This window comes from Melanerpes formicivorus, unplaced genomic scaffold (assembly GCF_026170545.1).
Source record: "Melanerpes formicivorus ecotype bairdi unplaced genomic scaffold, bMelFor1.0.p_v2 SCAF_1, whole genome shotgun sequence".
Lineage (NCBI taxonomy): Eukaryota > Metazoa > Chordata > Aves > Piciformes > Picidae > Melanerpes > Melanerpes formicivorus.
The window spans coordinates 57,551,435-57,572,309 of record NW_027142353.1 but is presented as its reverse complement, the minus strand read 5'-3'; the positions used below and the strand labels follow the sequence as shown (position 1 = coordinate 57,572,309).

The window sequence follows — 20,875 nt, the reverse complement described above, 5'->3', positions numbered from 1 at the left end:
CCCAGCGGGCATTGCAAATAAGGTTTAGTTCATCTGCTGACTTGGAATGCTTTTGTGGAAAGTGAAGTCTCATCCCTTGATAAGTGCAGGATGATGTTGCAGAAATAGGTAATAAGGCCACATAGTCTGTGTTAGCAAGAGCCAGCAGATCAAATGGCGTGATTCTTTGCCTCCTGTTGGCGCTGATGGGTTAGCGTTTGGAGTACTGTGTCCATTTTCAGTCTCTGACAGACAGGAGAAGACACCAACTTACTGGAGCAAGTCCAGTGGATGGATACCAGGGTGATGAGGAGGTTGAAGTACTTCACATACAAGGAGAGAGTAAGAACTGAATTGTGGCCAGCAGGAGCAGGGAGGTCATTCTGCCCCTGTACACTGCACTGGTTAGGCCACACCTTGAGTACTGTGTCCAGTTCTGGGCCACTCAGTTTAGGAAGGATGTTGACTTGCTGGAGCGTGTCCAGAGAAGGGCAACAAAGTTGGTGAGGGGCTTGGAACACAAACCCTATGAGGAGAGGCTGAGGGAGCTGGGGCTGTTTAGCCTGGAGAAGAGGAGACTCAGGGGTGACCTTATTGCTGTCTACAACCACCTGAAGAGGGGTTGTAGACAGGCAGAGGTTGGTCTCTTCTCCCAGGCAGCCAGCACCAGAACAAGAGGACACAGTCTCAGGCTGCACCAGGGGAGGTTCAGGCTGGAGGTCAGGAGGAAGTTTTACACAGAGAGAGTGATTGCCCATTGGAATGGGCTGCCTGGGGAGGTGGTGGAATCGCCATCGCTGGAGGTGTTCAGGAGGAGACTTGACAGGGTGCTTGGTTGCATGGTTCAGTTGAATAGGTGGTGTTGGATGATAGGTTGGACACGATGATCTTGAAGGTCTCTTCCAACCTGGTTTATTCTATTCTAAGACTAAGGGAGGGCTTGCTGCTGTCTTCGTCTGCAAAATGTCAGGGCATAGAGAAGAGGAAGTACTCTACTTGTAGGCGTGCAGCAAAAGGACAATGGACTGAAGTCACAAGTTATGAGAATTTCTGGATGGAGATGAAGAAGAATGTCACCATGAGGATACTAAGCACTGGGACAGGCGCCTGAAGAGGTTGTGAAATCACCGGCCTTGGAGATGTTCAGAAGTTGACTTGAAAAAGGCACTGAGCAACCTATTGTAGCTGACCTTGTGTTGTATGGGAGTTTACTGAACTAGCTGACAGTCTGAGATCCCTTCCAAACTAAACTACTTTAGCTTGAATGTTAACAGTATCATCAGTTCTGAATTAAGTCTTCCCATTTGTATCTGTCATTGTTAGATCAGCTTCATGGCAAGATGGGACTCTGAAAAGTCAAATACAAGCTCTGGAGGCTGGATAGGACTTGAAATGTTAACCTTAATGAAGGAATCTGTGCAGATATTCACAGAACAAAAACATATTTGACTTTCCAACTTAAAAAATAATAATCATAAAGTGGAGACTAAATATAAGGAAATTTGGCCTGCCATACTTAATTTCTAATTCAAAAGTTGTAAACTTCTGAGCTCAGAATGAAATTGCTCTGAGGACCTACAAAAATTACGTGAAATCACTAACAGTTTGGGGTTTTTCTGATACTAGCTTGCTCACTTCTGCTTAATAACCTGTTTTATTAATGTATAAAATGTAAGGATTCAAGGTCTGGTGTGCATGGTTCAGTGTGGAGAATTCCTGGTGGTCTCTCTGGAGTTCAGGGATAAAGTAAGTCTGAAGAAAAGCCTTACCTAAATGACAAGTAGTTAAGACGGAGTTCTGTGTAGTTATTTTCTTTCTATTTATTTTTTAGCCTGGATTTGCAGCTACATTAACCCATGTCCTGTAAGATCTGGTTATTGTTACTACTTTTCAGGTCTATTAAAGGTTTCTCCAGCAAGTAAGAAATTTTTATACACTAAGTGTGTCTCAACAAACTGCATGACCATCTTTGTCTTCTCTGATTCTTAGATTACTAAATACAGGTAGAAAATTGGACCTTAATGCATTCTCTGGCTCTTTCATCCCAGTAGAGAGTAAATGGCAAGGCTGAAAGTCTTGCAGAAAATCCACTGCTGGCAGCTCTCTCGGAAGCCTCCAGTTCAAAATGACAACTGCAGCCATGTGTTACAGGCACTGGAATTGTCTCTCAAATAAGCATAACCCTGTGAAGCCACTTAGGTGACACAGAGTCCAACCAACACCTTGAACTCCATCCAGGAACCTTGGAGATTATGGAGCTGTGTTGCCAGCAGCATGACCTGAAACACAACCTGGCTGTGTCGCTAGACAGTTTGAGAGGCCTATTCTCCTCTGACGAGCTTTTCAGACTCTTAATAATATAAGTCTGTTGCACAGATAAAAGATGTTAGGTTGACTAGCAACGAAATTGGTGAGGGGTTTGGAACACAAGCCCTATGAGGAGAGACTGAGGGAGCTGGGGTTGCTTAGCCTGGAGAGGAGGACACTCAGGGGTGACCTTATCGCTCTCTACAACTACCTGAAGGGAGGTTGTAGACAGGCGGATGATGGTCCCTTCTCCCATGCAGCTAGTACCAGAACAAGAGGACACAGTCTCAGGCTGCGCCAGGGGAGGTTTAGGTTGGACATCAGGAAGAAGTTCTATACAGAGAGAGTGATTGCCCATTGGAATGGGCTGCCTGGGGAGGTGGTGGAGTCGCCATCATTGGGGGTGTTCAGGAGGAGACTTGATGGGGTGCTTGGTGCCATGGGTTAGTTGTTTAGGTGGGTTGGATTGGTTGATGGGTTGGATGTGATGATCTTGAAGGTCTCTTCCAACCTGGTCTATTCCTTTCTATTCTATTCTAGCTAAGTCTCTTGAATTTGTATTTAAATGAATAGAATACTATTTTTTCACATAAGCATGTTAGTTTTGTTAGAGGATTTTCTTCTGACAGGACAAATTTGAATAAAGGTACTTTGCTAAGCATGGTGGCATCCACTTTGTACAGTTGTGGGCATTGCCCATCCACCCAGTACTGCCACAGGGAAAGTTAATGAGACCGTTCAAATTGTCACACTTAGAAAGCATCCAGACAGCAGCATGACTCATTCTGAAAGTGGGAAGTGACCAAATCTAATGTGCATTTGTCGTGACGCGATCCGACGGTGAGAAACGGTGAGGGATAGACTCACAGCAATCAATATGACTGATAAGCAAGCTTCACCTTTATTGTTCGAAAGCACGGCTTATAAAGCATCTCAGCTAAATATGCACGTGTCATTATTCTATTGGCTATTAGTCCAGGGTTACATTATAATATCCAGCCTACTTGCAGTTAGGCCTACGTGAAACTTCACAGACTCCTTTCTCAGTAGTTCTTTGTTTCACATATACTTTGTTTCACATGCTGCTATCTTATAAGCAACTGCAAGCACAGTCACAAGGCTGTGGTGACCTTGCTGCATCAGCACACCAGCTAAGCTGTGAGCAGTAAACAGCAAGATGGAGTCTGGCCTACACACTGTTCAAACAGCTGTTCCATAGAACCATGTCCCTGCAATTCAAGCCATTCCTCAACATGCATTCCTGGAAACTACTTTTTTGCCTAGCATGTTTTCTCAGTGTCTCTGCTTCAATTCATAAATCATAAAATTAGTAAAGAAATGAAACAGTGTGCCTTTCAGGAAACCCTTTCTTACTGGGAGGGTGACCAAGCACTGGCACGGATTCCCTAGGGAGGTTGTGGAATCTCCATCCTTGGAGCTATTCAGGATTCTGGGCAACTGGCTGTAGGTGGCCCTGCTTGACCAGATGACTGCTAAAGGTCTCTTCCAATCTCAGTGATTCTGTGATAACTCTGGAAGGAGCATTGCTTAGGAATCCATGCTTGAAATGGAGGTTTGAAGTCACAGTGCTGAGATGGCAACTTTTTCATTACCCTCTTAGGTAAACATAGCAGGTTTTAATTTAGTCACATAATCAAAATAATCCACTTCCAAAATTAAGATCTTTGCTGCAGAAAATATGTGTAATTTCAGGAGCTACTTCTCAGTGTGGTACTGATGGATGATGCCAGCTGTTTGAGAATGCTGCTTTATTCTGTGTGGTTGGCTGGGGTGCCTCAAGCCTGTTTGGACTTCTGACATAGGTGGGTTGTGCAGTTAGGGGCAGCTGTAGGCAGGCACCTTTTCATGTGATAACAAACAGGTCTTGGTCACAGCCATTGTCTACCCACAGATGTGTTTATACCCATGGTTAGCCCAAAGGTAGTCGCTGCCTATGGTAAAACTTAGGGGTTTCCTTTTATCTTCAGAACATACTAGGGGATGTCATGATAAATAGAATAGAATAAACCAGGTTGGAAGAGACCTTCAAGATCATCGCGTCCAACCTATCACCCAACACCACCTAATCAACTAAACCATGCAACCAAGCACCCTGTCAAGTCTCCTCCTGAACACCTCCAGTGATGGTGACTGCACCACTCCCCCGGGCAGTCCATTCCAATGGGCAATCACTCTCTCTGTGTAAAACTTCCTCCTGACCTCCAGCCTGAACCTCCCCTGGCGCAGCCTGAGACTGTGTCCTCTTGTTCTGGTGCTGGCTGCCTGGGAGAAGAGACCAACCTCTGCCTGTCTACAACCTCCCTTCAGGTAGTTGTAGAGAGCAATAAGGTCACTCCTGAGTCTCCTCTTCTCCAGGCTAAGCAACCCCAGCTCCCTCAACCTCTCCTCATAAGGCTTGTGTTCCAAGCCCCTCACCAACTTTGTTGCCCTTCTCTGGACACATTCCAGCAAGTCAACATCCTTCCTGAACTGAGGGGCCCAGAACTGGACACAGTACTCAAGGTGTGGCCTAACCAGTGCAGTGTAGAGGGGCAGAATGACCTCCCTGCTCCTGCTGGCCACACTGTTCCTGATCCAGGCCAGGATGCCTTTGGCCCTCCTGGCTGCCTGGACACACTGCAGGCTCATGTTCATGCTTATGCAGCCTACTATCAACCAGCACCCCCAGGTCCCTCTCTGCCTGGCTGCTCTCTAGCCACTCTGACCCCAGCCTGTAGCACTGCATGGGGTTGTTGTGGCCAGTGTGCAGAACCTGGCACTTGGATGTGTTAAATCTCATGCCGTTGGATTCTGCCCATCTGTCCAGCCTGTCGAGGTCTCTCTGCAGAGCCTCTCTACCCTCCAGCAGATCAACTCCTGCCCCCAGCTTGGTGTCGTCCGGAAATTTACTGATGATGGACTCAATGCCCTCATCCAGATCATCAATAAAGATGTTAAAGAGCACAGGGCCTAGCACTGATCCTTGGGGCACACCACTGCTGACTCGCTGCCAGCTGGATGTGGCACCATTCACCACCACCCTCTGTGTTCGGCCCTCCAGCCAGTTCCTAACCCATCACAGTGTTCTCCCGTCCAAGCCATGGGCTGACAGCTTGGCCAGGAGTTTGCTATGGGGGACAGTGTCAAAGGCCTTGCTGAAGTCCAGGTAGACTACATCCACAGGCCTCCCCACATCCACCAGGTGGGTCACCTGCTCGTAGAAGGAGATCAGGTTGGTCAGGCAGGACCTGCCCTTCCTAAATCCATGCTGGCTGGGCCTGATCCCTTGGCCATGTTGCAATGGTTTGCTCAAGTCTTACATGCAGTCAGTACTAGTCATCTAATGGGATGATACTAGAAACTGTACACCTTCTAACTTACTTCAAAGGTGACAGCCTGCTGGAAAATACATCTCTGCCTTTTTAAACTTTAGGGGTAACTACAGGCAGCTGAGTCTTCCTTGAAAGAGTGAAAGAACTCCTTGCTGCTTTGCTTTAATGCATTTGAAAATGCACATTGGATTTTTTTGCCCTAGAAATCAATGCTGCACTTGGAAATACAGTTGATTCTTTTTAAGTAGGCTTTGTTAAAAACCCAGCAACCTAGCTATTTACTAGGCAAAGCATTACTGATCTTTATCATAACATCAGTTGTCTTTCTGAATCCTAGGCACTTCTCACTGGTCATTTAATCCACTCTCCTCTATATGGCTGCATAGTGGTGGTAGCTTTGGGGTGTTTTTTTAATGGCTGTGTGTAGATACAGTCTAGAGCACCATTTACTATTCTTTCAAAGAAGATAATTTGCATCTCTTAACATACTGACTAGAAAAGAAGAATTTCTGTTGCATTGCCACCTCATAATTTTAAAGATAGGCACCTCCTGTAGAGCTCCCAAGTCCAACAGTAAAGGTAGGGTGTTTTGCAATGGCACAGCAGTGAGGTTTGTCTGTAGCATGCAACCTTCATTTCTGTTTCATCAATCCAATTGTATATGATTGATTTAAATTGTTCATCGTATTCTTGCAGATGCACTGCACATTACTGGAGGCTTAGCATAAAGTCCTACCATAAAAGATAATGAAATACTTTAATGGGACAAGTTGTCTCTCTAATTGCTGCAATAATGCCACTTGAGTTGCAGAATGACTGTTTTGTATGCTGGCATAAAATAATTTCTTTTTAAATAAGTCTTTGTTTTCAGTGTGTTTGAAACAAGAGTTGGCTGGAGCTAGCAGCTTTTATGTTGTGGTGGGGTTTTTTTTAGTGTTGGTTGGTTTTTATTGTCCCTTATAGCAGTGCTTCCCTAATATGTTCAGCCTATGCTGTCTGAATTCCCCAGCGGCTCTAGCACTCTCTACTTTGGTCTTTCTGATCCTCCCATGCGTATGTTTCATACCAAACTGGGCAGTTGGGGTGGGGGGACACGCTGGCCACAGCAACCCCATGCAGTGCTACAGGCTGGAGTCAGAGTGGCTGGAGAGTGGCCAGGCAGAGAGGGACCTGGGGGTGCTGGTTGATGGTAGGATGAACATGAGCCTGCAGTGTGCCCAGGCAGCCAGGAGGGCCAATGGCATCCTGGCCTGCATCAGGAACAGTGTGGCCAGCAGGAGCAGGGAGGTCATTCTGCCCTTGTACACTGCACTGGTTAGGCCACATCTTGAGTACTGTGTCCAGTTCTGGGCCACTCAGTTTAGGAAGGATGTTGACTTGTTGGAACAAGAAGGGCAACGAAGTTGGTGAGGGGCTTGGAACACAAGCCCTATGAGGAGAGGTTGAGGGAGCTGGGGCTGCTTAGCCTGGAGAAGAGGAGACTCAGGGGTGACCTTCTTGCTCTCTACAACTACCAGAAGGGAGGTTGTATCCAGGTGGATGTTGGTCTCTTCTCCCAGGCAGCCAGCACCAGAACAAGAGGACACAGTCTCAGGCTGCGCCAGGGGAAGTTCAGGCTGGATGTTAGGAAGAAGTTCTATACAGAAAGAGTGATTGGCCATTGGAATGGGCTGCCTGGGGAGGTGGTGGAGTCACTGTCATTGGAGGTGTTCAGGAGGAGACTTGATGGGGTGCTTGGTGCCATGGCTTAGTTGTTTAGGTGGGTTGGATGCAATGATCTTGAAGGTCTCTTCCAACCTGGTCTATTCTATTCTAGTCTAGTCTGTGTCTCTCTGCAGCATCCCATCACCTTGTTGTGTATCATTCCAAAATCTCCTTCCATGAAATTCCTGAGCCTATTACCTCCAGCCAATTCAGGATGTTGTTCTGCTCTGCTGTTTAATCAAATGATATTAGGGACTTGAGGAGCACTGTGCATGATGTCCCATCTCTAGGAGCCGCAAAAATAGGGGTTTTTACAGCTTGCCTAGGTTTTTGTGTCCCAAGACCAGAACTCTGAAGAGATGTTATGTTTGTTGTGTATTAATGAGTGAGTTTAACTTACTGACTCCGTGTGGTTTAGATATGGTAAGGTATGGAGATTGCTGAACTAAGTCAGGTTGCTAAATTTGGAGGGTTTGGCACAAGAAGTAGTACTTGCTTTATCCATTTGCGCTGTGTACCTTAAGGTGATGCTGCTACAGCATACCACAGATGTTTCTTGCTAAGGTTTCTTTGCTGAGCTCACCATTCCCAGAAGGAAGCCTTGTGTACTGGTTAAACCTTAATATGAATGCTTCTCTGTCATCACAAGCATGATTAAATGAATGATCCAACACCTTGTAAATTGTGGCGAAGAGCTGAGAAGATAGAATCGTAGAATCAATAAGGTTGGAAAAGACCTCAGAGATCATCAATTCCAACCTATCACCCAAGACCTCATGACAACTAAACCATGGCTTCAAGTGCCATATCCAATCCTTTTTTGAACTCCTCCAGGGATGGTGACTCCACCACCTCCCTGGGCAGCACGTTCCAATGGCCAATAGTTCTCTCTGTGAAGAACTTTCTCCTCACCTTGAGCCTAAACTTCCCCTGGTGCTGCTTAAGCCTTGTGTCCTGTTGCTCTGGTGCTGGTTTCTCGTCTCCCCTGAGCCTCCTCTTCTCCAGGCTAAACAACCCCAGCTCCCTCAGCCTCTTCTCAAAAGGCTTGTGCTCGAGGCTCCTCACCAGCCTCGTTGCCCTTCTCTGGACGTGTTCAAGTGTCTCAATATCCTTCTTAAACTGAGGGGCCCAGAGCTGGACACAGGACTCAAGGTGTGGCCTAACCAGTGCTGAGTACAGGGGCACAATGACTTCCCTGCTCCTGCTGGCCACACTATTCCTAATGCAGGCCAGGATGCCATTGGCCTTCTTGACTACCTGGGCACACTGCTAGCTCATGCTCAGCCTACTGTCAACCAGCATCCCCAGGTCCCTTTCTGCCTGGCTGCATTCCAGCCACTCTTTCCCCAGCCTGTAGCACTGCATGGGGTTGTTGTGGCCAAAGTGATCTCCCAGCACTTGGACTTGTTAAATGCCATCATGCTGGACTCTGCCCATCTGTCCAGCATGTCAAGGACCCTCTGGAGAGCCCTTCTAACCTCTAACAGATCAACACCTGCTCCCAATTTGGTGTCCTCTGCAAACTTACTAATGGTAGACTCAATCCCCTCATGTAGATCATCAATAAAGATACTGAACAGGATAATTACAGAACAGATAGCTAGTTTAAGGTAGAAGTACAAAATGTCTTAATTCATGCAGCTCCAGCTTGCTAGAATGTTTTCTGCTAATTAAACACTATAACTTAAGTCTTCACAATGTGTCTGTTCTCACTTTGGTCATAGCCAGTGCTGCAGCATGGACATAAACCTGCAAGTAAAGTTTAGACCTGGTTCAGTTGGAGTATGGAGAGTTGTTTAGGCTGGAGTTGGGAGTATTCTTATTGTTATTATAGAAGACATTGAAGGAGCTGATCTTTACAAGTAAACTTTTTACAGCCTCATTTTTAAGGCAGATTGCTTGCCCTAGTTGTTCTTGTAGAGGCATAAGTACAGTGCTTCAGTGCTATAGAGGTCTCAGTTTCTTATGGATGTACACAGAGGGTATCATACTCTGCAAAACAATTATTTCTGCTATTGCAAAAGAAGTGCCTGATTCTAGTTGGGGACATACTCAGCTGAAGACTAGCCAAGTGATCCTGCTTGTATTTAAGGGCAGTTCTTGGAGATAGGTGATCTGGACTGGCTTCTTATTTTGCTTACAGAAGTTTTAATATGCTTAACATTATCCAATACCAGCAACTGAGGTAGTCTAAATACCACAGCAGGGACTGATTAGCTTTTTCAGATCACTGCTTTTATTTGCTGTTTGCAAAGAGGCTTAATCCAGTGCTGGAGATCAGGCATCCCACTGTGCTGGTGGGTAGCTTTCTCTTACTCTTTGTGTTCACAGTGGCAGAAATTAGTAAGGAGTCTCCTTCTGCCTCTGACTTAAAAGCTCCGAAGTAGTGTTAGTAGTTGTTCTTAGGAGTGTTCAATGGACAGTGCAGAGAAACTGTAGTTGGGGGTTCTGCTTTACAGCTTAATATCTGGGTATATGATGGTGTGGGATTCCATTTACTATGGTGAATCAGAGAACTATTTCTGTTGGAAAAGACCTCTGAGGTCATCGAGTCCAGCCGTTGACCTAACAGCACCGTCACCATTAAACCATGTCCTGGAATGACTTAATATCCACATAAAACTTGGGAAATAAAACAGGTCTAACAAACTTACTCTCATTTTTTTCTTTTAAATCACAGTAGATGTTTCCCAGCAGGTCACCTGCCCTCCCAAGCAGAGGAGGGCAGCTGCCTCTGTGGTTTTAATCATGTACCAACGCTGAAGTTCGGTAAATACGCTTTTCTAATAGTCAGTTGTTTGCAAAAGTAGTATATCCTCCTTCTCTGTCATGAGCTGTCTACACTGAAGTTACCAGAAGCAGCAGCAGCAACTTTTTTATTTTGTTAGCCTACATTGCTCCATTATTTATTTATTTTTGTCAGGCATCAAACCTTGCTGGTGTTGTATTGCTACATGTGTGTATTGCAGGGCTTGGGGGTGTCTGAAATGTTGGGCAGTGAGGGGAGGCATGGACTGGAGTTCATGTTTCTATGTTGCTTACATCAATGAAAAAAAAGCCAAACCTCCAATTAAAAGCTGGCTATGGCCCAGCTCCTGACTTCTGCTCAAATATTTCATCACTGTAAAGAGGCAGGAAGATCTGGACATCTAGAACAGATCTTTGGAATACAAGGGAAAGTAGTTGTGTCACAAACAAACATGACTCCAGGACAAAAGAGTGGTTCGTTGTTCCTTTCTATGGAGTGCCCTAGTGTTTCAATGCCACGACTTAAAACATCCATCATTTCACATATTAATATTATGTTGGTTTAGTTTCATTAGTTGCACCTTCCATTGAAATTACCCACAAGTACTCTGTTAGAGTTGTGTGTAAATGCAAGTTCATTACATTTGTTGACTGATGTACAAGTGTCAGGAAATTCAGAAAGCAGTTTGTGACTAGATTTCAGTGTTTAGGGTGGACTCTTTTCATACCTCTTTGCACTTTATACCAATATGACTCATTTTGCTAACAAGAAAAGGGGACTACAATAGCTACTGATAGATTTATTTCTTAATATTTTTCCTTACAAAGAACTTTTTGTTTCTATAATAGAAGGGATTATATCCCTTAAGACTGATACATTTTAATAGGAACTCACAACTTTTACTACTTAAAAATAATTCCTTTCTTTGTTTCATGAATTAGAAACAATGAAGAGAAGCTGAAGTCTGCCCAAGCCAGGTGTTTCTTGTTGGCAGCCTGCTCCCTAATGACTCTGGCTCTCATACAGCAGCTGCCTGCTAGTCTCTTTTGTATGGCCTATTGTTGCTGCACACCCCTCGTTAATACACATGCTGCCCGGGGCAGACCCTGAGAATGACATCAACTTGCTTATCTTAGAAACCTCCAAACCTGATGCAGGGTGGGGAGGTTGCCTTGCATCTGCCCAGCCAACTAATTGTGAGCTCGGCGGGTCGTGATTGGCTCCGTGTCCGCTCAGTAATAGGTTAAGCAAAGACATCACGGGTCCATCTGTTCGTCCATTCATTGTTCTGCTTGCTTGCCTGAAGTCTGCAGCTGAAATCGTGTTAAGGAGTTGCTTCTGGAACAGCTACAAGAAGCCAATGTCTGTGTGTTTTCCAGCGAACGTAAGTATAGGGGCTTCTCTCTGCAGAACCGGGAAGTTTCACCCTTCTGGTGTTGCAGCGTTATCAGTTTGTGTTTGGACAACCGAGCTAGCATGCGTGTCGGCTGAGGTTTGTACACTTGGGGTGTCTCTTGGAAAAAGAGGGGAAGAAAACCAGGTATGTCTGAAGACTAAGTATATAGAAGAGCACTGATCTCACCCAGTGCTTTCTAGTAAGGAACTTTCGAAAGCATCAGTAATGGTGTGTTTCACAGAATTGGAACATGGTAGGCGGTAGCTATCAACAGAACTAATTCTCTAGCCCCCCCCCCAGGAAGAATGGGAGGTTTCAACTTGAAGTTATAGTTATTTACCTCCCCACCCCCCTTTTTTTTTTTTTCTTTTTCCCAGAAAACTATTATTTACTTTAATTTGTGACTGGTGTGAAAAGCTTTAGAAAAAATCCGCCACCATACAGTGGGCGAAATTTCCTCTGTTTCTGAAAAGGGAAAGACCTCCATTGTGGGCTCTCTGAAGATACTGTCGTGCAAGATAGAGCATTAGGATGTTCTCCGATGGGAGCATCTTCCAGTCAAAGTTTCGAGCCTGGCTATTTTGATAAAGTTTCTAATCCCTTTTTACTTTATGTTTTGAGTTCAGATGTTAGGCTGAAGAACAAACACTGCATGCTCTGTGAGCCTGTGTTCCAAGGATCCCGTAAAGAAAAAAAACACAAAACAAAACAAAGACCTTCATATATCAGTTGAGAGGGAAAGAGAGCATATAAAAGGGTTAAAAAGAGGTTTGCATTTCTACCACATGCCCTATTGTGTGAACATATGCATGAGTCTATTGAAAGTTTTCAGAAGATGGGCAGGCCACCAGTTGCTGGTCTCCTGCAGTTCCAGTAGACATCTGTTGCCCCAGAGCATTAACCAATCTGTTCAATGGGACATCCTTCCTTTGTTGGATAGAATGATGCAGACAACAGCATTCGCTGAAATACAATGGTAATTAAATACATAGAAACTACAGCAGTAGGTATTTATTACATATTCATTATTTTATTTGCATTGTTGCAGTATCTTTATCATTTGGATAACTGATACATTCATTTCTTTTCTTCTTTTCTCGTCAGCTCTGCGCTTCTCTTTGTGACAAGTAATAATAATGTTTCAGCAAACTGTGATGTCAGCATTTTCCATTTTGTGTTTAGAAGACTTAGGAGAAAGCCTGCTTGCATGAAAACTTGCTCAGCTAATTCACTGTAGAATGCACCTTCAGAAACTTTAGATGACCTTTTGAGAATCATTTCTGTTATACTGTGCCACATGACACTGTTTTACTCCTTGTTATCTTCCTCTCCAAACTAAATTTGCATTAAATTGCTTCTCTTGTGCTCAATTGTAAGTGGAAAATATTCTGACTACACGTTAAAAGATTAGATGAGCTACTTGCCCACATGCCCTTGAGAAATACTTGGTTTCTGTGGAGGTGGATTAATGAGTTTGTTTTTGTTAGTGGTTAGTGGAAAATAGCAATGACTTCTAAGAAAGGGGAAAAGTTTACACTTCTACAGTGTAGTAGCACAGTGCTCAACTGAAGTATTACATTTATCCTTGATAAATGTCTTTAACTCAGTAATGCAGTATTTTAGGCCTAGTGTGAAATACTGTAGTTTTAAACAGGCTGCAGTTAAAAACTTACTCTAATAAAGCTTTCATGGTTGAGAGTTACTCATTTTAGTAACTTTTTCACAGATACAAATTCTATTACTCAGCCATGCTGAGCATACTCAAAAGTTGAAGACTTGCTTGAGAAGAGTTTTTTGCCTCTCAGTGGAGTCAAACTTTTGTAGACAATATTTTTCTTAGCTATAGTACACTGTAATGCTGTAAACCCATGTGTGTGTAATGAGAGCTCCTTGTAAATAAAGAGTGCACGGAGTTGTTCTCATCTGGTGTGACCTTTTCTGGTCTTGTGAGCCTTGTCCTATATATAGGTACACTAGTGATTATTGGGAACACAAATTCGTTCCAATAGGCTGGCTGGCACGTTGCTCTTCACTAACCAAATCAAGATAAAATAATCAATTCCAGCAGCATTCAGCAGTGACATCTGATTTTCATGGTTCTAATCAATGAATCTCATAAAGGACATCGTGTTGGGCGCTCCACGGTGTAGGGTTTCTGAGAGCTGGTGCTGGCCGCAAATACAGTGTGCAAAGTTCACAGACACTGTATAAAATTTTACTGGCAATAAACACTGTTTGTATGCCAGGAACAGACTGCTACTTATGCAAAACTCTTTAGGAAATCTTTAGCTTTGGACTTACAGTGTAAACAGAATTCAAACTAGTCTTTTAAAGCAATAGTATGGTGACTCTCTGTCAGTGTCAGGTTTTAAAGCTGCTCCTGTTATTAGTCTGCTCTTTAAGTAGTTGCTGAAAAAGAGTAGAGTTCTGGGCAAAAGAAGCAATTAGATATTGGATCATGATGAAGACTGACAGGTGACTTAAAGCAGATAGATGCAAGGCTGATTATGTATGCATTCCCAACAATGGACAAAGCTTGATTTATAGTCATTTTTTCATATGCAGTTGATGTGCAGATTGTCTGAAGTATGCTTCATGTAATGCCTGCTCTTCAGACACATGCATATGCTAGTGACTTCTTTGAATCCCAGTGGAGGGTGTTAGGGTTGTAGTTGCTGTAAAGCACTTAAACTTCAAGGAAGAAGCAATTGGATAATGACTTAAGTATTATTTTAACTAACACTAAAAAAAAAAATATTAATCCTCTTTCTGATCTATGCACTTCAGGCTTTGTTTATTCCATGCTCTTAATATGCAACCTCCTCTTTCCCCCCCCCCCCCCCTTTCCAAAAAAAAAAAAGAAGCCTCCTTCTACTTTTGGTTCAATACTAAAATGACATTTCACAGTACACGGATTTAGGCAGTGACCCATTATCTCCCCGTATTCTGCAGTGGCGGTACATGAGTCAGCTCAACTTTTCAGTCCAGCTTAAAAGTGTTGCCCATTAACTAGACTTCCTCAAGTCAGAGCAGATTGTGGGGTTGGTGGAACAATGATGTCGGGGCTTCCAGATCGGTTTGGCAGCTGCATTGTTCTCTGAGGGGAAACCAGACGCACTTAAGTCCCGCTCTCTTTCATGGGCTTTTGTTCATACCAAATTATTCTTTCGCTGTGCTAGTATTCATGATGGTATGTTAAAGGAGTGCATCCTAGCAACTACAGGCTGGTTGCTAAGCAGCCGTGCTTCCAATAGGGGCTTCTTGTTTGAGATTTTTTTGATTATTATTATTTTGTGTATGTGTTGGTTCTGTGAAGGCCACAGGGTTGGTTTTTTAACTGTATCCTTTCAGTGGGATATTCTTGGGGTTTGTTACTAGCACTGTGCTCTTGAGTACATTACATCAGTTAATAAATCATTGTGTGGAAGGGTTTATTTCCTATATTCTCATGTGTTTAGTCTGTGATGTTGCGCTTGAAATCCTTAAGCTTTGAGTTAAGAGGCAGTAATATTAATTGATCAGTTACTGCCTGAGAATTACAGCCCTGCTGCCTTCTAACAAGGTTGGGTTTAAATAAAACTTTGGAGTATTTTCCTGTCAGTTTTGGTTGGTTTAAGGTGTTGGAGATGAAGCAGAATAGAATAGAATAGAATAGAATTAACCAGGTTGGAAGAGACCTTTGAGATCATCGAGTCCACCCTATCATCCAACACTAGCTAATCAACTAAACCATGGCACCAAGCGCCCCATCAAAGTCTCTTCCTAAACACCTCCAGTGATGGTGACTCCAGCACCTCCACACCTGCCTTAGTGTTGGTTTTTTAACTGTATCCTTTCATTGGGATATTCTTGGGGTTTGTTACTAGCACTGTGCTCTTGAGTACATTACATCAGTTAATAAATCATTGTGTGGAAAGGTTTATTTCCTGTATTCTCATGTGTTTAATCTGTGATGTTGCTTGAAATCCTTAAGCTTTGAGTTAAGAGGCAGTAATATTAATTGATCAGTTACTGCCTGAGAATTACAGCCCTGCTGCCTTCTAACAAGGTCAGGCTTAAATAAAACTTTGGAGTATTTTCCTATCAGTTTTGGTTGGTTTAAGGTGTTGGAGATGAAACTGTGAGTAGAGTAGAGTAGAGTAGAATAGACCAGGTTGGAAGAGACCTTTGAGATCATCGAGTCCAACCTATCATCCAACACTATCTAATCAACTAAACCATGGCACCAAGCAATCCATCAAAGTCTGTTCCTAAACACCTCCAGTGATGGTGACTCCAGCACCTCCACACCTGCCTTAGTGTTGGTTTTTTAACTGTATCTTTTCGTTGGGATATTCTTGTGGTTTGGTTGGATATTCTTGTTTTGGTTGGTTGAAGGTGTTGGAGATGAAAGTGCTGATGATAGATTCACCTGTTTGTTTGCTTACTTCTTTAAGTGGGTTTTCTGCCCCATAACCAAAAAGCTCCACCACAGTGCTGATGTCTTGACACTCAGTACCTCTAGAATTTGCTTTTAATGAACCATGGATTGGGCTTCTGTTTGCTTGATCCTCGCTAGTCTTAAGTCTACATGAATTTCTTGTGTGCTCTCTCAGATCTTGATTCCAAGAAGAGGAAAGAACACCATCTTTTAAAAATGCCAAGTCATTTCTAAGGGAATTGGAAGTTGATGTGTTTGCTAATGGAGATTTTTGGCTGTTTGTGAGACATCCTTGTAATTTTTATTAGATTCTGATTGACATAGCATTATGTCTCAGTATATCCTCCTTGATGAAATCTTTGTCTGTAATGTATCTGTCAAGTTCAAGTGAAGTCCTTTGCCTCTCTATGTTGCTTTTATGTCCTGCCTTGCAAGAAAGAAGTGTGAAAGAACTCTTTGTTTCATAGCCTTCCCTTACCATAAATTCTTCTTTTTCATGGTGAGCTTGCAGTACCATTGGTCCAAGTGGTCTGTTTTTATCTACAAGAAATAATTTCATTTACTATCTTTACTGAGGCACTTGGCAAGGATTCCTGTTCAAAAGAACAGAATAGGGGAAAGAAATGGCAATTTGCCTTTAAATGTAGATTGTGGAAGTAATCCTTGTGATGCAATTAAGTAACTAACTTCTATGTAACTATGGTTATGTAAAATTCCCCAGAAAGACTAATGTGGCAAGTGTATGACATCCAGAGGATTGGAACTTTACTTCTTCCATTCTTTGTACATGTCTGTAATAAAATCTACATTGTTACATATATTATAATTAATATTTCCTGGTGGTGGTACCTTCAAACACCACTGTAATTTATTTACACAGTGTATTTACAGGTTCAATTATTCGGTTGTGGGTATCACATTCTACATCTAAAGGCAGTTAAATGCACAGATCTAGCACAGACCTAACATTTCCAATACAGCAGTTCAAATTGGAAATACAGGTGCTGTGATCTGTGGTTTTCCCACAAATGGGATCCTGTGGCAGATCAGCCAGGTACTCACAGCTTGCTTCCCTGTCTGGTATCTTCCCAGATGCTGTGGCTATAATTTGAGCAGTCCTTGGCTCAGAGAGGGCTAGGGGACCTCTCTCTCGTGTGCTCTGTTGCCTGGCTGTAGCCTCTTCTGGGATTCAATTCTCTTGGAGCTTTTCTCCTTTCTGCCTTGGTCCAGATACAAGGCCTGGGTGTAGTTCTTGCCTGTTAGAGCAGGCCCTTCAGCTGCTACTCCAGCAGCATTTGGCTCTTGTTGCTTGCTGGGTGAGAGCAAGGCAAGTTGCCTAACTTCTTGGCTGGTTTAAATACTGTCCTAAGACAATGCCCTTTGGTAACACAGAAACCTGATAACTGGACCTATAGGATAGGGCATATCCAAACATGGCCAGGGACAGACACAGTTCATAGCCGTGTTACAAAGTTAGTTGCACATGCTATACATTTTGCCCGGACCGTCTGGATCCCAGGAGCTGACCAGGTTAGCATATTCACTAGTGCTTAGCCCATTATCTGGGCTAGAGCATGTTTTGACCCTTCAGGAGAGTGTCCACTATCCATCTATAGTTTTGATTCAGTAAAAGGCTTGCACAAGTCTAGACCAGAAGCTGAAGTCAGCTTTCAATTGTGTTGGCTTGTTGGCTTAATGAATTGGCCTTTGCAGTCAGTGCAAAGACTTCCATTGGCTTTATTGGCCCTTAGGTCTAAGTGCTGTATGTGTTAGCAATACAGCACTCTACTGAGAGCAGTTAGTCTGTGTTGACTTAATGATCACTACATTAGAGAATTCAGAAACACTTAGAGTATATTCAGTTGATCTAATAGTCTTTTAGGGCCTATAATTTTCTGCTACACGTTCATTTTATGATAGTTTATATTTGTTTAATGAGACAGATAATCTGGTACTATTCTAATTTTCTTCTATTCAACAGAAAGTTTATCTAATTTAAAAAGCTTTTCTAGTCCTAGCTGCATTGTGGGAGGGGAGGTGTTGGGTTGGTTGTTTTTGTTGTTGTTACCACACTGTCTTAAGCTAGGAGAAATACCTTGATTTCTTTAATTCATGACAAGACTCCTCTCCCTGTGTTACAGTAGGTAAACTTGCAGTGTTTGGTTTCCTAGTCTTTCATAAACCCATTTCTAGACATGTGAGGAGGAAGTTCTTCACCGTGAGAGTGGAATGGGTTGTCCAGGGAGGTGGTTGAGGCCCCATCCCTGGAGGTGTTTAAGACCCGGCTGGATGAGGCTCTGTCCAGCCTGATCTAGTGTGGGGTGTCCCTGCCCGTGGCAGGGGGGTTGGAACTAGATGATCCTTGTGGTCCCTTCCAACCCTGACTGATACTATGATACTATGTTTAAGTGAAAGCATGATACACTCAGGCAACAGATGATCAGTGGTTTATCTGCTTAGCTATGGATGTCACTTAGGGAGAAAGTTTTCCTTTTGTTTTGTTAGAGAAAAGAAGTCCTGTTTCTCTGTTGGGAGAGAGTAAAGGCAGTTCTGAGGAGGCAGCAGAAAACCCAAGTCATTTGTGTAACCGGTTGCAACGTTTTTGTTCTCTCTTTAGGAATACGGAACACTTTATATTCAGGAATACAAGAAAAGCAGCAAAGTGGAGTCAAGTACATGCAGCAGCTTCATGGGCTTGAAGGATCACCTGGGGCATGACTTAGGCCACCTTTATGTGGGGAGCACTGGCACGCAAATAAATGCAATTGTACCTTGGTCAATGGCGGAGAAGCCAACGATGGATAAGGTTAATTCTAGGAAAGAAGATGTAGACAAGGAGGCATCTGAAGAGAATTCTGGAAGCTCCAGCTGTGACTCTGAAGAAAGCACAAATTCTGATAATGATTCAGAAAGACTGAATAATTCTGCTTCAGAATCACATTTATTGCCTAAGACTCACCGACAGCTGTGCCGATCTCCTTGCTTAGAGCCTCATATACTAAAAAGAAATGAAATCTTACAAGACTTTAGGATAGAAGAGGCTCAGATAGTACCTAAGGAAGTAAAACCCCCTGATGTGGTGAAAGAATATCAAACCAAACTGGAGTTTGCACTTAAATTGGGTTATTCTGAAGAGCAGGTTCAACTTGTACTAAATAAACTTGGTACTGATGCTTTAATAAATGATATTTTGGGAGAACTTGTCAAACTTGGGAATAAAACTGAGACTGATCAGACTGTAACTAATGCTAACACTAGTGTAATACGTGAAGCATCTTCCATAGAGTCTCAGAGGTCAGAGTCTCCACTGCAGGAGGATGTGACAGAGGATGGTGACAACCTGAGACCAATAGTTATTGATGGCAGCAATGTTGCAATGAGGTATGTGACCACGAAGCTTTTGCTTTTTTTGTTTAAATGAAAACAGAACAACCTTGTCTCATTCAAGCCCTGGTGTTTGGTATAATTGCCTAAAACCATCTGCAGGTTCTGCCAGAAGTGTCTTCATCAGCCACAGAATCTGCCAGTCTTGCAATCAGGCTGGAGGTCTGTAAGAGTTCAGTGGTTTGCGCTTCTGTTAGAGCGATCATAGGTTAATGCTGGTCTCCCTTTGTAGGCAGGTATCAAATCTTTCCTTCACACTGCCAGTCCAGTACTTAATCAGTTTTTGGTAGGTGCCATTGCTCTAGGCAGCTGCTGTGTCCAGTTACATGCAGGAGGTTAAAGCAAGTAGGAAGATTCCTTAAGATTAAAAAAGTTATTTGGAACTAAGAGGCTTAAGGGATGCTTCTCCATGGCAGGCCATTCTGCAGTGGCTGATCTGTCAGTAAAATTGGTCTTGGTTATCAGATTTGGAATTAGCTTTTATTGCCATTAATTCCTAAGATTGCTGTGCATTAGGCTTTCACTTATGCACAGAGGACACGTTTACCTTCAGCATTTACCCATCCTGACCCCAGTCATCTAGGTGCGTAGCGAGAAACTTGTCTGTGGGAAGGCTGGAGGTTCATGCTTCATTAGTGATTGTAGAATGAAATGACAGAAAGACATGCTGAGAGATGGGGGTATTATGACTATATAAATGATTAAATGACAAATTGATTAGTAACTAATTGGGTAACTCATAAGGATTATCTGATTACTAACACCCTGGTTTAGAAAGGTCACTTTTAGTCTTCTGATGACTCAATGTGGTTTTCATTGGCTTAGTAATAAAAGTTTGTGCAAGGCATTTCTGGGCTGAAGGCCCAGATCTTTTTAGCTCCTAATCAAGTCAATTACCTTTAAATGAGGCTATTAAAATTTGGTTTTAACTGTGACTATCATTTATGTCAATATGATCAGTTTTGTTTATTTAAGTAGATATGTTAGCAAGGGTAAAGAAAGGCTATTATGCTTCTTTGTTAGTGTAATATTCCTCTGAGTTCTTTCTATCTGATGAGTAATTCCTAATCTTTTTGTTCAACTTAAGCTGTAAATTATGTCCAGTAGAAGAAACACTGTTCTGATACTCAACCAAGAAATCATCTAGAGACTTCTAAATGGGTTTGGATTGTATTTCACATGGATCCAAAACAGTTGTGCAAGTGTTAGCTAGTTAGCACAGCTCAGACTTTGTGGGTGTACCTAGGTTCTATTTCTCCCACAAACTGCACTGAACACATTCCAGAAGTAGCTCCAGATCAGTCACTTCACTTAATGTTTATTCAGCTATTAGTCTAAATATTTAGGATTTGCCTTCCTATGCTCAATTTACTTTATTGACCACTTACATAAACTGAGTCAAATGTGAGTGCATCCCGTGCATGCTACAGGGCCTTAAAACAGACTATCTATAGCAGTCTTTCTGTATCTGAGGGCTGAATTCACAGGTCTTTATTTCTTTGGTACCAATATAATCACAGAATCATTCTGTTTGGAAAGGACTTTTGGAGATCTTCTAATCCAAACTCTTGCACAGAGCAGTGTCAGTTCAAGGCCGTGTCAAG

The 20,875-nt window shown here is 43.0% G+C and overlaps 1 protein-coding gene across 2 annotated transcripts in view; it reads left to right on the top strand.

Moving 5' to 3' along the window:
- The window catches only part of ZC3H12C (zinc finger CCCH-type containing 12C), a 58,260-nt gene that overhangs the window by 7,560 nt on the left and 29,825 nt on the right, over positions 1-20,875 (top strand). The window contains exon 2 of one of the 2 annotated variants that reach the window (XM_068144571.1): positions 18,505-19,268. The exons of the other annotated variant lie outside the window; for it this stretch is intronic. Coding sequence (XP_068000672.1) covers positions 18,577-19,268 — 692 coding nt within the window. The 5' untranslated portion in view covers positions 18,505-18,576. The remainder of the gene's footprint in view (positions 1-18,504; positions 19,269-20,875) is intronic. 2 annotated transcript variants of the gene reach the window in all.